Source organism: Acanthopagrus latus, chromosome 8, assembly GCF_904848185.1.
Source record: "Acanthopagrus latus isolate v.2019 chromosome 8, fAcaLat1.1, whole genome shotgun sequence".
NCBI classification, from domain to species: Eukaryota; Metazoa; Chordata; class Actinopteri; order Spariformes; family Sparidae; genus Acanthopagrus; species Acanthopagrus latus.
This window is the reverse complement of record NC_051046.1, coordinates 19,009,927-19,026,478: the sequence shown is the minus strand read 5'-3', so window position 1 is coordinate 19,026,478 and position 16,552 is coordinate 19,009,927. Positions and strand designations below refer to the sequence as shown.

At 40.3% G+C, this 16,552-nt stretch overlaps 3 protein-coding genes and 2 non-coding genes across 12 annotated transcripts; 1 reads left to right on the top strand and 4 right to left on the bottom strand.

The window, feature by feature from the left end:
• Positions 1-37: 37 nt before the first annotated feature.
• Positions 38-2,914, bottom strand: akip1 (A kinase (PRKA) interacting protein 1). 3 transcript variants are annotated; one of them, XM_037106075.1, is made up of 5 exons: positions 2,752-2,914; positions 1,538-1,729; positions 1,352-1,426; positions 1,123-1,263; positions 38-442 (listed from the first exon to the last, which is right to left on the bottom strand). In XM_037106075.1, the coding sequence occupies exons 2-5, from the start codon at positions 1,694-1,696 to the stop codon at positions 293-295; spliced, it is 525 nt and encodes a 174-aa protein (XP_036961970.1). In that variant the 5' UTR covers positions 1,697-1,729; positions 2,752-2,914; the 3' UTR covers positions 38-292. The 3 variants fall into 3 exon arrangements, with proteins under 3 accessions (XP_036961970.1, XP_036961972.1, XP_036961971.1); XM_037106077.1 differs by lacking the exon at positions 2,752-2,914 and adding an exon at positions 2,440-2,624; XM_037106076.1 differs by lacking the exon at positions 2,752-2,914 and adding an exon at positions 2,198-2,221.
• A 341-nt stretch (positions 2,915-3,255) lies between these two features.
• On the top strand, positions 3,256-14,241 carry LOC119023847. 6 transcript variants are annotated; one of them, XM_037106068.1, is made up of 11 exons: positions 3,256-3,378; positions 8,625-8,816; positions 8,979-9,168; positions 9,460-9,664; positions 9,838-9,941; positions 10,277-10,454; positions 10,538-11,274; positions 11,752-11,875; positions 12,162-12,236; positions 13,129-13,281; positions 14,015-14,241. In XM_037106068.1, exons 4-11 carry the CDS (start codon positions 9,497-9,499, stop codon positions 14,216-14,218), a joined length of 1,743 nt encoding a protein of 580 aa, XP_036961963.1. In that variant the 5' UTR covers positions 3,256-3,378; positions 8,625-8,816; positions 8,979-9,168; positions 9,460-9,496; the 3' UTR covers positions 14,219-14,241. The 6 variants fall into 6 exon arrangements, 5 of the variants coding, with proteins under 5 accessions (XP_036961963.1, XP_036961965.1, XP_036961964.1 ...); XM_037106070.1 differs by having other exon boundaries at positions 3,313-3,378; positions 8,775-8,816; positions 9,004-9,168; XR_005076346.1 differs by lacking the exons at positions 3,256-3,378; positions 14,015-14,241 and adding exons at positions 3,745-4,102; positions 12,857-12,981 and having other exon boundaries at positions 13,129-13,271.
• Positions 3,561-7,321, bottom strand: rpl27a (ribosomal protein L27a). Its single transcript, XM_037106078.1, has 5 exons — positions 7,239-7,321; positions 6,542-6,605; positions 6,382-6,457; positions 5,219-5,393; positions 3,561-3,738 (listed from the first exon to the last, which is right to left on the bottom strand). The coding sequence occupies exons 1-5, from the start codon at positions 7,239-7,241 to the stop codon at positions 3,610-3,612; spliced, it is 447 nt and encodes a 148-aa protein (XP_036961973.1). The 5' UTR covers positions 7,242-7,321; the 3' UTR covers positions 3,561-3,609.
• LOC119025193 lies at positions 4,371-4,500 on the bottom strand. The gene has a single exon (XR_005076734.1). It is a non-coding gene; the product is annotated as a small nucleolar RNA SNORA3/SNORA45 family (small nucleolar RNA).
• On the bottom strand, positions 5,762-5,891 carry LOC119025192. The gene has a single exon (XR_005076733.1). It is a non-coding gene; the product is annotated as a small nucleolar RNA SNORA3/SNORA45 family (small nucleolar RNA).
• Positions 14,242-16,552: the final 2,311 nt, after the last annotated feature.

Below are 16,552 nucleotides of genomic sequence, written 5' to 3'. Positions count from 1 at the left end.
ACCAGATACCTATGTAAGGCTGGTAAAACAAACAAAAGATGATAAAAAATACTTTATTCAAACACACTGATATGGTATTTGTGCAGGTAAAAATACTGAAATACATAATTCTCTAGGACAGAATTTGGACACACAGTCTAGATAATAAAATACTCACAAGTGCAATAAAAATATGGCTTATCAATGCGCAGCAACTGAAACACTTTGCAAAATAATCAGCGTAAAAACTGTCAATAAACACACAAACAGCATAAATTGCATTGGTCAATTTAGTTATGAGTCAGGTGAGGTGTCACAGATTGAAGGTGAGGTTGACGCTCTCTCCAGCTTTGACGCTGACCAGCTGAGTCTGCTGCTGCGACTCAGGCAGGCCGGCAGTGATGGCGTACGTCCCCGGGGAAACCTCGATGAAGAAATCTTCACTTGCTGCTGACACACGGTCCTGTGAGGAATGAGATGTGAACTTAGAAAGGTTTCATTCATACTTTTTGTTGCAACACAGCTGAATAGTGGGTAAATGAGTAAAAGAAGATTCACAGACAGACAAGTCCTCCAGGAAATATGCAGTCGCATAGGATCTGAAAGAAAACTACCAACATGTGTCTCAAAATACAAACTGAATAATGTATATGTATATATGAATATGTTATTTCTCATCTGTAAATGTGTCTGGGTGGTTTTGAGATCCACTGTTCCCTCTAACATAACTTTGCTTCAAGAAGTCTTGGATACATTACTGATAGATGGAGCCTTCACAGTCAATTGTAGTATTTTCAGTCTTAATTTTTCCTTGAAGACCCGATATCAGTCTAATCTTATACAAATGATATTTTTAGAGTGGCAATAAACAATATTTTTGATACTGAAAGACTTTCTTATGTGAAATTGCTACTAGCACAGTCACTTTCAACCCCCTGGTGCATTAAATGGCAAAGATGGAACACATGGCTGGTGAAGAACAAAGATTACTGAGAAAATTTAAGATCCAGCTTATTTTTTTGGACTTGGAGGTCCAAAATAAGTCTAAGATGCCAGTGAATATTGAAATTACAATTTCATAATTTGGTGATAAACATGATTCCTATAAGATGAAAGTGTTACAGGACAGTAGATTATTGTTACTTTGTTGGACGGAGCCCTTGCATGTTTTCTGGCCGACAGTGCAGGCATCGTCATTCCAGCTGCTGCCCGTGTATGGAACCTGGACACGTGGTTCCTCTCAGTGTCGGTGGGTGTAGCGCAGCAGCCAGACTCATAAAACCTCTGCAGCACAGAGAACATTTACACTTTAGCTCATCATATTACATGTCTGTAGCTGAAAGCACGGGGTAGCAGGCAAATAATCACTGACCTTGCACTGATGGGTCGTCTGTGCCATGTAATCTGCGATAGTTGCAAAGACATCATCAAGCTCTGAGCGTGCTCTCTAATAAATGACCAGAGAATGAGAGTTTTAAAAAGATGAGTAAAAATGAAATACAGCTAAGGATTCCTAATTGTTGACGGGGTTAGACTACACACACAAAAAAGCTGCCACCTTGACAGGAATTTCTGGCTCCTCATCTGTAGTAGTGGGGGTCTGGGAGGCTGCTGTGCTTGTCCAGTCTACGCTCCGCCTGGAGGCCCGCTCCAGCACCTCCAGGCCCAGACTGGCAGAGCGCCGCAGAGAAGACTCCAGCCAGGCTTGGCTCGCCATGAGCAAGTCAAGTGAAGCTCAGGTGCCCTTCAGCTGAGAGGAGGCACAAGCAGAGAGTAATCAGTCAGTTTCCTTTTCCTTTACCTCACAGTTAAGTCCAATAGATAAGATAGGTTAAACAAGATTAGACTTTTGCTGTGGAGATGGATTAAAAGGGACAAAACCAAGGATTTTTCTGGCATTTTTTGGGTAAAAGAAAAATGTGTCACATTATATTATAAATGATTCCCCACAACAGCATTATCAATGTATATATTGATTTTAGTGAAAATGAAATGCAAAAATAAACATTTCTACTAAAAGTCTTAAATCATGTCGCAATTGCACAATATGCAAAAAAAAAAAAAAATAAATAAAAAAATCGTTATTTTCACAGATACTGCTATTGATGGCAACATCTATTAAAATAACGCATACTGCATATCGTTCACTCCTAATGAGCAACAGTTTTGAAAATACACTATTTTTAAGCAAACATGCAAATATTAGAGTAGTTCCTGCCTCTTAATCGCGAATATTTGCTGTTTTTATTTCGTCTTATAATATATTTATTTTTAAAAATGCGCATTTTGAAAGAACGTAACTTTTAAAAACAAACAAATGGCGATAAACGTTTAATTGAAAAAAAAAAAAACCCAACAGATTAATTTAAAACAAAGTGTTATGCTGATTAAATGTCGATTCATATTAAAATAAATGACATTTTAAATGGATTATATTATCTGTTAAGAATCAATGCATACTCATCAAAGTTTTACGGTTTCATTCAAAAACACCTGACCAAACACAACAACTATCCATGTTGTGTAGTACAGGTCAATGCTGAGACACAGCGCATGCGTGAAGATTAACGCCCGATTGAACTACAGTAGAAAGCGGAAGATTTGTTGCCCACTTTCAGTTTTAAATGATCAGCGGTCACTTTCACCCATCAGCTAGACCACAGAACTTTAAAACGTTCCATTCGCACACGTCACGTTCCATCAACGTGTCGTCACGAACTTTAGCGTTCTACGCGCAGACAGCAGACCTCGAGCAGATTATTTACTGTTTACCTGCTGAACTTCCGGAGAGCTGGACGGCTCAGAGCGGAAAGACACCCATAAATACCAGCTCTCAGAGAACACGGCGCTTCTTCATTCAGTGTGCACGCCGTTGTCGTATTTTCCTCATTTCGTTTAAAAACTTCAGCTTCCACACCGCCGCTGTGCCGTTTTCAAGTGACGGGACAGGAAGTCCTGCATGTTAAACCCCGCCCCCACACGGACATCCAAAGTCACGTGGACGTGTTCCTTTATCATCTTGTTGAAAGGGTATTCGATCATGACATTACCTAAAAATAATTTAAAAAGAATCCTTTTTGCCGTTTATTTCATAAAACAACTCCTACATTAAAGAAGCTTTACCTGTCCCCATTTTGAACACTAGAACTCACTAAGAAAAATATGTATGCACTACAAACAGATCTATTTCTCTTTGCCTGATCTAGTTCATATGATAAGGTCAAGAGTCAAATACAACGAATGACTTCCCAACGAATGAATGGGAAGTCAGTGCCTGGACTGCTTATAGATGCAAACCCTGGGGTGAAGGGGCTGAAAGAGCACTTTTTATGGTCCACAAGCTAAAAAGTTTGCAGACCACTGTCAATCCAAACTCCTGAGGTCTGCTGCAATCTTCAGGTAACTCACTGCCCGATATATTTTTGTCCATGTCAGTATTTTTTCCATCGCATGCTGGCATGACTTAATATCAAAGTGGGGCTTATGTTTGCAACAAATATGGCAGCGCATAAACAAAAATTGTAGCATAAATGACACCATACATACAAATGCATTAGAGACAGACAGAAAAACACAAACCATGTAGTTCCCATTTATACATTTTATTTTTGAAAAACACTGACAAGAGCATTATGCCATCAGCACACAGGCTCCTCCCACTGCCTTGATCTTCTCCTCAGCCCGTCGGCTGAAGAACTTGGCCTTCACGATCACAGGCTGCTTGGGCAGCTTGCCTTTGCCCAGAACTTTGTAGTAACCCTGTGAAATTAAAAACACAACATTAGTACAACAGGATAACTACCAAACACATCTGCATGAAGACCATTTTAACTGACATAATACCACTGTGCCAATTCTATGTACAAAACAAACAAAAAAACACTGCATACAGTAGGTTAAGTTGCAATATTCTGCTTCGCTCAAGAAAGATTTGCATCACAGCATTTTAAAGAAAACCATCTGATAAAAAAGGACTGGAACTGGACACAAAATTATTAAGATTATGGGTCAACTACATACATAAAATAAATTCAATGTCTAGCAACACATATACAGTGGTGTATGCAAGACCATTCCCCAAATCTTGACGCAGCCACTCCTTTTCAGATATCTGAATACATTGGTGAGTTCTCACTCTAACCTCCTGTTTGTATTTGCAATTGTGCACCAAGAGTGAATATAACTTGCCACGTTACTAGGGACAGAAATATAGAAACAGAATGGAAGATTTCAGATTTAGATTTGAGATTTAAGTTTTCTCTGTACCAAAAACACTCACTGAACAAAGCCAGCTTGGGAAATACACTTGTCACATGTCAGAGACTCAACAGTGCATCCTGTACAGACAACTGTACTTGATGTACTTTGAGTTCCCATGAAGTCCAATTTGTAAATGTAACTGCCCATGTGGCTGACTGGCCTACAAAGAGCCAGTCGGTGAATAGGACCAGTCGTCACTCTAAGAGAACTCTAGCACACCAAGACAATGATTAGTGTCAAGATGAGACTCTGAGTCTCTACAATCAGAATATAGGTTTATTGGCCAAATGTGGTTATAAATGCAAAGAATTTGAGTATGTTTTGCAGTACTGAAACAGCAGTACCAGCTGTGTGTCTTCACTGTAAATTCACTTAGATTCTGTTGTGCGTAACATACAATATACAAATCCTGTTCTTAGTCTTAAGAAGTGTTCTGCCCTAAATGTTATCATTTTGCCTATGGTATTGACACCACTGTTTTTCTATAATTACTGACCAACTGCAAAATGGGCAGTACCAACAGCAAGAAGATGCATCAACCAGAAAGCCCACAAATAAATATCCACCAGTACAATATCAGAATATTAGACTTCATGTTTTAATATACATCTTAATCCATATGAGAATTTACACATTCAAGTTAGTAATTAGCTTTTTTGTTTGTTTGTTTAAAGTCAACTTATTAAGCCACTGGGGCCACATGCCATTTGTTGTCCAATAAACACTTTAATTCTAATGACACTGCCAGAGCAAAGTGTTTGGTGATGTACGCAAACGGCACTCTACTTACAGTTTCATAGGAACTTAGCCTAACTTAGATGGGGCTTTGTTCAGTGTTACCACAGTGAGCAAAAGCAAGACATGGACAGTCAACATTCCAAAATATAACTGACCAAATCACCCTCTGCCATCATTTTATTATTGGTGACGGCTGGAGACCAACATTCATTCAGTAATGAAAATATCAGCCAACACTTACAGCGCGCACAGCATCGATGATGGGTGCAGGTCCCTCTGGCTTCTTGCCATAGTTGACCCTGGTCTGCTCGCTAACCAGCGTCCACAGCTTGTCCAGGTTGATGGTGGGGCAGTGGGTGGTGTTCCTCTTCAGGTGGTAATGTCTCATACCCACCTTACCAAAGTACCCAGGATGGCTGAGGAGACACAGGAAGGACGGACAAAGGTCAACTGCTGTCTTTTCAGGTTGGCAAAATTAACAGCGACTAAGGGACATTAACTTGAAACCTGCTGGCTGTATTCTGTAACTCCATATAGTATAACACTTAGATATTTTGGTGTGACTTGTCTTGCAATCTTTCTAGAGTTCACATAATTTACAAGGGCATCCAACTGCACACTAATTTAGCCAAAGACAAAAGTAGCTTAGAAACAAAACATGGCATTTTTCAAAGCATGATTTCTTAAAACGCATTTCCTTGAGTGCTTTTTAGTCCCCCCAATTTGATTTACAGTGGCTGCAGCATCAGTGTGACTAAAGCTGACTGAAAGAAAAGGCATTTTAGTGTGTAACTGCCCTTGTGGCTGACTGGCCTACAAAGAGCCAGTCAGTGAATAGGACCAGTCTTCACTTTAAGAGAACTCTAGCACACCAAGACAATTGTTAGTGTCAAGATGAGACTCTGAGTCTCTACAACCAGAATCAGCTTTATTGGCCAATGTGGTTATAAATGCAAAGAATTTGACTATGGACTTTGGCTTGCAGTATTGAAACACCAGTACCAGCTGTGCTTCTTCACATCCAAGTACATTCATTTAGATACTATTGTGCTTGACATACAATACACAAGTCTTATCATTTAAGAAATCTTTTTTGTTACATGCTCCACCCTAAATGCTGTCTATCTGCGGTATTGACACTGTTTAAATTATCACAGCAATACAATGCATCAGTCAGAAAGTCTACAGATAAACGTCCATCTGTACAATGTCAGAGCATATTGCACTTCAATTTACTGATCTACTTTCAATCACACATAAAAGCTGACCACCATAACCAGCCATTCTTAAGTCAAACCCACAGGTATTGCATAGGTGCATGTTTGCCCATTGGAAAGCTAACAGGACTCCATTAACTTTGCTCCAAAACAACACATGTCCATAATGTCATCATGCAGCACTTACTATTTGTCAAAGTTGATTCTGTGGTGATGCATACCACCGGCATTACCACGACCTCCAGGATGCTTTCTGTGCTTGCCTGTAGGGTAGAAAAGTTCAGGTTAACCACGTATCACAAATGCAGAGACAGAGCTACACCTCTATCAAGACCACCAAAACTCACCAATGCGACCATGTCCGTGGCTGACATGTCCTCGGAGCTTCCTGGTCTTGGTCTTCTTGGTAGGCTGTCAAGACAGGTTTGATATTAGTTAGAATAACTAGTAGGCTTTATCAGTCGTGCTCCCATCATAGCCCGTGGAGCTAGCTACATTAGCCAAATCATCTAACGGGGGAACATTAATGGCATTGGCAAAAAATATAAGACATATTCGCAGGTCGTTTCTTCTCTATAACAAAGTAATATCGGTTTAACCGCACTGCTTTGTAACTGACTGGTTTCATGCTGCCTAGCATCCCGGGAAGCTAATGCTAATTCCACTGCATTTACCGGCACTTGCTCGTCTAACAGCATGAAAGAGTGGCACAATACGTTTGCATGTTTAAACGGCCACTACCTCTGTCGCATTTATCAAGACTACAAACATATAATACACGCGGTTAAAACACGAGTTACTACAAACAGGACCATACTGGGTTAGTGCTTCAGCCATGGGCCCAGGAGAGCCGAGCTCTCATACATGGAATCGCTCGCAAATACCCATAACAGTAATAAATGACGATAATAACGTCCGGTAAGTGACCGTATGATAAGGATATACTGTAAACCGCCACATGATGATAGTTTGCTCTACGAATTAATATGGATGGGAGTAGATTTCATCCAATTTGAAAGCACAGGGATACATGACAACACCTACCATCTTGGAGGCTAGTTGAAAGAGGAACGGGATTTGGAAACCACGCGGTTTTGTGCGAGATTTGGCTCTTGGCAACTAAGTGCACAGAAATCCACAGCGACGCCCAGTGATGGCTGACAGAAGTACAGCCACCCAACACCAGCTTGACTTAGAATTATTTTTATGTTGAAATAATTTCAAGAATCTTGCTAAAATAAATTAGTATTTGCTTATTAATCAATAATCCTGAAGTACCTTGTTAGACTTTGCTGTTAGCTGTAATACCAGACTTGGTTTCCTTGTTGATCTTTTCATGGCTATATGATTTCTCATCATTTAGAAAGTCCCATTTCGTTGTTGTTTCAGTTTTATTCCACCACTGTTACTACTTTCACGTGAACAGGACACTGGTGTTATTGCAACATGTTTATGAGGTGCCACTATGTTGACCAAATATAAGTTACTGAATAAATACATTTTCCCATGCAGTGATGACTGAGCACACATGGTGTTTGTTTCAGATACATTCTTCCTTATCGACATCCACAGCTTATTCATATTTGTGATACTTTCTTCCCACCACAACCTTCTTCTAGGACTTCTATTCACGGGTAGTAGCTCATGATGAAATTAATATTTGCACAGTGAAACCTCATCTGGGTTACGCCTGTGTATCAGTGTAATTTATATAAACCAGGTCAGCTGTGACAGAAACAAGTTGGAAGTGCTGCATTTCCTGCAACATCAGACATGTTCATTGTTCACCCTAATACAATGAATTCATTTGTTGATGCTTCATAGACCAGAGACCTGACTATTAAGAATGAAAGAGCGGATATCCAACAACACAATTTAGCCACGTTTAAAGCACACGTATATAAACATGTCTATAACAGGATACTATATTAGGACAATCTGTGGCAAACGGCTCCTTAACTTTTGGAGAAAACTGACACAAATATTGGTATGCAGTACATATATTTTGCAATTTAAGCCCTCTCTCAGTTGACTGGGTGGAAGCATCCATTTCAAGCCCAGGGTGTGAAGTTTTCCAAATCAGATGCATGGGTGAGATTATATTGAATGTTGAGCTGAAATCAACAAACAGCATTCTGATGAAGCCGATCTTATCCTCCATGTGTGTGGAGACTGAGACGAGGGCAGTGGGTATGGCATCTTCTGTGCATCTATTGGTTCTGAATACATACTGGTGAGGGTCCAGGCTGGCAGGGATGTTGTCTAAAAGTGAACATGCCAACAAATGTGCACAGCAGGACATATGATAACATGTTTGGGGTCTGTTTCGTGGAGTATGGTAAACACAGGACTAAATCATATACTCACTGGAGAGTTATAAAGATACTAAACACATGAATGGGTTGACTGTGCTGCTTTTTGCATCGGCAGGTTATCAGGTGATACCACATCAGAGGGAGTGAAAGTTGATTTACATAGACTTACAGTCTGTTATTCAAAGCTTGAGTCAACTTTACAGCGTGCAACTCGTCATTGGTCTGAATAACTGGGAGTGAACTGTGTTTGTACGTCCAACTGAAGGAAAGACTTTGACAATTGACTCGTGACTGGATCATCAAACCTGTGAGTACCTGTATGTGTATTTTTTCTAAGGTGGATGTGCTTCATTGTTTTGTTTGTTGCTATGTCGCTTTATCCCTGGAATCCCCTGGCGATAGTGTAGACAAATAATAGCCTCACACGATGAGCTCTGAAACCTGCTTCTTGTGATACACTTGCTTGCAGTGACTTGCAGTGTTGAAATATCCAGGGACAACCGTGTTGGATCAGCTCTCCACCAATCAGATTGTCCGTGTCCCCCTTGATACTCAACACATGGAACGGTGCCATCCGTCTCTTCGTCCGCTCGCATCCACCTGGAGACACATTCACCTGGCTTTCTGAAGCAAACATCATTGCTTACATTCACTTTCAGGTAAGATACGATTATGATGCAACTTAAACCTGATTCCTTTATGCTGATACTCTGTTGTGTATTTTTGTTGTGTTATCATCATTCATTTGACTTAAATCAACTTCAAAAGAGACATGGTTTTTCTTGTTAGTTTTTCTTGTACAAATGGGCAGTCAAATGGTAACTCTCCTGCGTCTGCTACTGTTCGTTGTTTTTTGTGTGTGTGTGTTTGTTTTGATTCTTGTATTTCACTGTCAAACACTGAGCACACAGGAGATTTCAAACCAGCAGCTTCTTCTATGTTTTTCTCAGCTATTTTTCAGCCCAAGAGGCCCCTGATCTCCTGGAGATGGCACACCTGCCTCACAGGCGCCATGGCTACTTCCCCCAAAGGAGGGCCACCCTGTTGCCACTGGTAGCCAGGCTTAGAGTACAGCTGGCGCTGGAGGGCATCCAAACTGAGACTGTTTCACATCCAGCAACTGCAGCAGAGGAGCCAAGCCCCGCAGCAAGACATGTAATACAGACATAGACTGTTAGAAGAGGCTTTAATGATTAACATGGTTATCACAACAGCTGCATGAGTTTTACAGTGTTAAGGAAGTGGAAGGAGATTGTTGAATGGTTATTGATATTCCATTAAACATGGAAGTGACATCAAACTTCTATTGTTTCCTTTTTCGTTTAAAGGAGTCTTACCAGTCTTGTAATGGAAAAAGCAGGGCGGCGTCTCCATCTGAAAAACGACAAAGACAACCTGTAGAAGATGTAGCAGCTTTATTAAAGAGAATAAGGTAAAATATTCTAACCGCAGCACTCAAGTCAACCCTAATTACACAAGTAGTTGTTTTTACATGAATTCATTTACATTAAACTTTGGAGGGAGCCATATTGGCTGTTTTCTTTTCGTTTCTAGTTTTAAGGCTAAACTAGGCTAGTCTGCCAAGCTCTAAACCATTAAGTATATTTCCCAAAGTGCGTGAAATTTGTGAAATTTCATGGCATTATGTTGTCCAGGTAAAAATCCATCATGTCCGATGAAAAATATGTTTCTGCTGAGCAGTCTTGCAGGTAACATGACAGACAATGATTCAGCCCAAGTCACCCAAGCCTTCATTTATTTCCACAGGATTCATCCAGAGGCTCAAAGGATACTGGGTAATTCCTGCATACCTGTAGTGAGCTTGGAGCGTCTGAACTTCCAGTCTGTTTATTTATCATCCCTGCAGCCTGTGGTGTCTCTGGTAAGACTGCCATGCCACACACAAGTCAAGCTCCACCGTGACGCCTTCTGCTTGGATCAGCAGGTGAAGATGAACGTCTACACGCGTTAATGTGAGTCCGCGATTAGCATGAGCTCACTTTTTTTTCTCTCTGTCTCTGTCCGCAGAATGGTGTCAGTCAAAATGAGGAAAACATTTTGAAGATAATAGAAGCTGAGTCCAAACCAGCAGAGTCGTCTGATTTCAGCCAAACAGATTCAACACTGAACTCCTGGACCGAACCTTACTGTCCCGACACCTCCTCCTCTGGAGAACCAGAGCAGGACTCAGGCTTTGACTGTGAATCTAATCCAGATCAGCCGTACATCCTGTTTGATTCTGGATCTGAAGAATGGGACCCGGATGCGAGGACCGATTCAGAAACCTTTTATTTGGATCCAGATCCGGAGCAGACCATGGTGATCGAGCTGGATCCAGAGACAGAGACAGATCAAGATCCATGTCTGGAGCTGGAGGATGAAGCTGAAACTAGATTACAAGTGAATATAGTTCAAATGGAAACTAAACGTGAAGCTGATTTTGTTCAAGTGGAAACTAAATGTGAAACTGATTTAGTTCAAGTGGAAACTAAATGTGAAACTGATTTAGTTCAAGTGGAAACTAAATGTGAAACTGATTTGGTTCAAGTGGACGACATTGAGGATCAGAAACCTGGTCCCTGCTGCTCACAGAAGGTGGAGGACTGCTCCAGTCAGCAGCCTGAACCTGGACCCGGTATTGAGGAGATGGAGAGTGAAGATTTCTGTGCTGTGTGTCTGAACGGTGGAGATCTGCTCTGCTGTGACCGCTGCCCCAAAGTTTACCACCTGGCCTGTCACATACCTCCTCTCACCAGCTTCCCGCTGTAAGTGCTGCAGGGACCCCAGCGGGCCTTGTACACCTTTATCAGCTGACCACACATGTTTATGATGACAATCACTGACTTTGTTTATGTGCACAAAATATTTAGATTTCAGCCACCGTTCTGAAAAAGAAAACATGTTGGCTAATGAAAAGTTAATATTCCACTTATATGCCCATTTACATGCATGCCTGCATACTCTCATAACTCATCAGCTACTGACACATTGGGATTCTAGGTCAGGTCTGTCACCGTCCTTCACAGACAGATCAGATGTTATTAAGGAGTATGTTACTCTAAATGCACCATATGGCGGCTTTATGACTTTCACTACTATTTGAAAGACAGTGGAGTTTTGTTACATAGGTCACAGGATAAAATCGGGCTTTTGCTACACAACTGATGAATTATAAATTGTCAAATAATGTGAAACTGTATTTTTTCACTATGAATAATTGACAAACCTGTGTGGTCCTACAGAGGTGACTGGGTGTGTACGCTGTGCAGATCTGACCAGGAGCCCGTGGAGACCTACGAATGTGAGAACATGAACTCCTGTGGGGGAGTCAAAGCTCCGTATGCACTGTCCAATCAGGACCAGAGGGTGAGCTTCAGAGAGGAATCAGTTTGACTGGTACTCATCAGATATAAGAGCACCATCTATAAGAAGTATTCATGTCTTTACTCGACTAAGGTGTGCTTATGTGATCAGCAAACATGAAGCAAACAGTTCTTTTATAATTGAGTCAAAGTGAGAAAATCCATTTTTTTTTGTCGCTTTCACAGCAGCAAACTCTCATTCAACAGTTGTTTCCGATACGATATCAGCTCATGAGGGGATGAACAGGCAGTTTTTAGTGACATGTGTGTTTTTGTGTTTTTTCATTCAGAGGTGTGAGAAGCTGACTCTGCTGCTGTACAGTCACACACTCAGTGCTCCTTTCCACGAACCTGTCAGTCCCCTGGTCAGTCCAACAGATTTACACTGAGACCTTTACCCTTTAATCCTGTAACATGTTTATTCTTTACAAAGCATAAACTTTATTTATACTTCACTTTTCTAAGCAAGGCTAAAAAGTGCGTCATATGTTTTTAGCCAGGATTAAAACATTTCAGGAACACAACAAAGTAAAGAAAATCAGACAATTTATAGTACAATATTGACATTTTGATACCCAACAATAATATAAAATAAATTATACAAAAACTAGGACGACATGCTCAAAATGAAATGGTATGATAACATTTATATAATCCTTTTACTAAAACAGAATTTTTGAAGTGTGATTTAAAAGGCATCACTAATCCTGTGAAGTCCAATAATCCATTTGTACTATTTTCATGTCATGACCGTCAGGATCAGGATTATATGACGTCACTTTTAAAAATACAATACACAGAAAAAATACTGCAAGGTGTTTCTGAGTAACACATCAACATTACATGTCTGTCTACAAAGTTCCAAATGTTATACAAGAGATAATATTTCTCCTTTTGAACATGAACCTAAAGTGAAAAAAAGCCTCTGTGGCAAACATCAAATTCACTTATTGTTCATCCTGATACATGGCCTCCTTTCTTCCAGGCTTTTTATTTCAAGTACCGTTGATCGAAAGGAACAAAGGGACCTATAAAGAACAACTTAGTAATGTTGCAGTGCAGACCTGAACTGCTGGCCTCATTTAAGACAGCACACAGAGATGTCAGAATGTAATACTTATAACAAGTTACCTAAGAAAACACTGGCTTACTGTACTGTGCATAAAAAATGATCCATTTAACATTCATAACAAACCGTGATGTTGAAATGAAAATAATCTCTGCCACGATGACCGCATCTCTGTGAATGTGCTCCAGGCTCGAAACTACTACCAGATCATTAAGAGGCCCATCAACCTGTCAGTGATCCGCAGGAAACTGGACAAGAGCAACACGCTCCACTACTTCACCGCCGAGCAGTTCGTCGATGACGTCCTGCTGATGTTCAAGAACTGTGCTACTTTCAATTACGTAAGTTTGTCATGAGGTCGTTGGAATCTGAGTGGATTTACAGCTTTAATCTAATTTCTAGTGTAATTGAATTATTTCTGCACTATAGCCTGTGGGAATAAGTTCCACATGGAGCAGAAAACTGGGTCACTTTTCCACTTACTTCACTTTGATTTCTTTACGTAGAGACTGTCAATCAGGCCGTGTCCATCTGCCAGTAAAGATTAAATCTCAGGCTCGATATTGATTCTGGCGTTTAGTCTGCAGTCTTGGATGCTGGAATATGTATTCATACCTTAAAGACTCAATAGATGGATTGCCAGTGACTCCCAAAACTAGGGGTCGACCGATATGGCTTTTTCAGGGCCAATACCGATTATTAGAAATCAAGGAAATACATGTGAGTTTAAGAGAGTGGTCCAGTCTGTAGTCCTGAAACCCAGAAGTGAGTTTGCACGTCCAGTTCCCTCGTCTCACAGTCTATGAGTTTTGTCAAATCCCACCCCACAGGCTTTTTGTGGAGGGAACCAGGGTGATGCTAACTTCTGGGTCATTGCTGCACCACGCTTCCACGATCCATACGGACATTTATCTGGTGAAATTTTGGTACTTAGAGTTAAAAAGTCACAAGGTCATCACAAGTCAGTAGGATTCTTCCTCTGGCGACCATGAATGTCTGCACATAATTCATCAGTACACCAGTTTCAGATCTTTTTTTAAAAACAAAATACATTTATCTCTCTGTGCTGTGCAGCCAGACTCAGAGGTGGCTCAGGCCGGTCGAAACCTGGAGGTGTTTTTCTTCAACAAACTGAGGGAGATTTTTCCTGAGCGGACATTCCCATCGGCCAACCAGGAGACAACGGACAGAGCTCGGCTGCGGTGGCTTGGCAGGAAGAGGAAGGAAACCCACAGGAGGAAGAGACTCGTGTTCAGTGGGAAAAAATATTACCTGTAACTAGATTAAACAATACATGCAGAGCTGTAGGTTGTGAATGCCTATTTATTAGCGGAGAGCACGTAAAATCATACTGAAAGCTGTTAAACCCTTTTGTACCTTTTATTTTTTATTGTTACCTTTTTATTTTTTTATTTTTATTTTCATCTTATCATGGGGCGGCTGTAGCTCAGTGGGTAGAGCAGGTCGGCTAGTGATCGGAAAGTTGCTGCTACAAATCCCAGCTCCGGGCCGAGCTGAGCTGCATGTGGAAGTGTCCTTGAGCAAGATACTGAACCCCACATTGCTCCTTATGTGCGGTTGGCACCTGGCATGCCATCAGTGAGGGCTCCGTGATGAGTTGTCGACTTGTCCAGGGAGTACCCTGCCCTCGCCCAGGGACAGCTGGGATTGGCTCCAGCACAAACCCTGCAACCCCATAAAAGGGGTTGTAATCTGTCTTAGTTCTTGTACATGGGGCTGATGTTCATTAAGTTACAAAGGTTTTTCTTATTATTTCCCAAAAGGATAAAAAAGAAAAACACAATGTCTATGACCCTCCAAACAAAACAAAAACTAAATAAATATTTCACTAAAAGGGAACTACACAGACATCTCTGAATGAATCCACCGAAGTGATGACGAGAGAATTGATTGAATATAAGAATTATGCTGAGTGGGCAGCAGAGCAGAAATACTGATTCTCGATTCGAACTTCATTGTGTTTCTGATGTTTTCAACAGATTTGAGGTCGATTCCCCTGCTTGTTGTTGTTTGTCAGTGTGCTTCTCCTCCACCAGGGGGCGTGCTTGTATCTAACACACACAAGTCAATCAGGGACACAGGCTGTGGTTAAAGCTGATGAATCTCTCTGTAATTAACTCTCTGCTTGAAGTCAATTACCCGACAACCACAGTAAGATAAAAATGAAAATCGCTTCTAGGAAATGAGCGCTCAAAAACACACGCGTCATTTTTCACCCGCACACCCACACAAGTAAAAATGTGAAGCATTTAAATGAAAATGACACATGGTTGTTATGTTCTTTGTGTCATAACTGAATGTTTCATAATACAACATAATAAAAGACGTGTTATAACAAGAAAAAATGGTAAGCCAGCACTTTCTGATGTCACCCTTTGTCAAGATAAGACTTCAATGATCTCTCACTGGAGAAATGTACTTGTTACAGCAGGGATTGATTTATAGGTATAAAAAAAAATGATACAAGACAAAATACTAATACACAATTGAAAAATAGAAAAATACACCCCTATTTCTATTATTGATATATATTATGATGTATTATTATGTAATATAATAAAAAATATATAAACTCACCTTCCACATTCCAAAATGTGACCAAGATTGAGGGTTTTTAATCATTATTAATGATGTCAGTATTGATATTAATGATAAGAAAGTGTCTTTTTAGCTCTCTCATCAAGTCATCATGAAATCCAATGTACCAACTACTAATTTTCTGGAAAAAGGACTGCAGAACATCTCGACCAAACTGTATTTATCTATAGTTTATTTAAGTTGAACAACTTATAAACATTTAAAGATGCAATATATAAGAAGTGGCCACCTGGACAATTCATAATCCAAAGAAATAGAGGCCATCATTTACTTACCTATATTCTTACATACTGCACTCTTAAAACTGCAGAAATAATGGATTGCTATTCTTTATTTATAATCCATTAATATTTATAAACACAGGCGAGTTTACAGGTGAACTTTTGCTTGCGGCTTATCAGAACTGAGAAGCCCAGAGCATTTATTAAGATATCTTGTCATAATATGTAGATTCTCAATAAATCAAGTCTTTTCACAAACAGCCTCTTTGTCATGCTCACAGCTGTAGAAACTTTAACTGCTGGAGTATTTAAACTTGGGTGTCAGATTCACGATTTAAAAGAGTACACGTCTCTTTTCTTGTCACGTTTTCTTTGGAATTAGCGGGCCATGGATCTCCTCTGATCGGCCTTCATGTGGATTCATAGCAGATGTGACAGCCTGTGTTTCTCCTGGACTCTGCTGCACTCCTCAGCGGTCCGCTCACTGCGGGTTGCTGCTTTCAGTGTCTGATTGTGGTTTTCAATTTTCAGCTCCTCAACATAATATTCTTTTGTAAAAAAAGAAAAAAAAAAAAGTGTTTCAGGACATTTTGTTCTTCCAAGATTCAGCTCAGCGTAATTTGTCAAACAGGAAAAAGCACAAAGTGGCTGCTATTTGAACCGGACAGCTCATACTTTTTTGCCAAAATGCTCTCCTATGAAATATAATCTATCAAGAAAAGACTGCTTTTACTACGTGAACCTAATAAAAAGAGGTTCAAATGGATAAAAA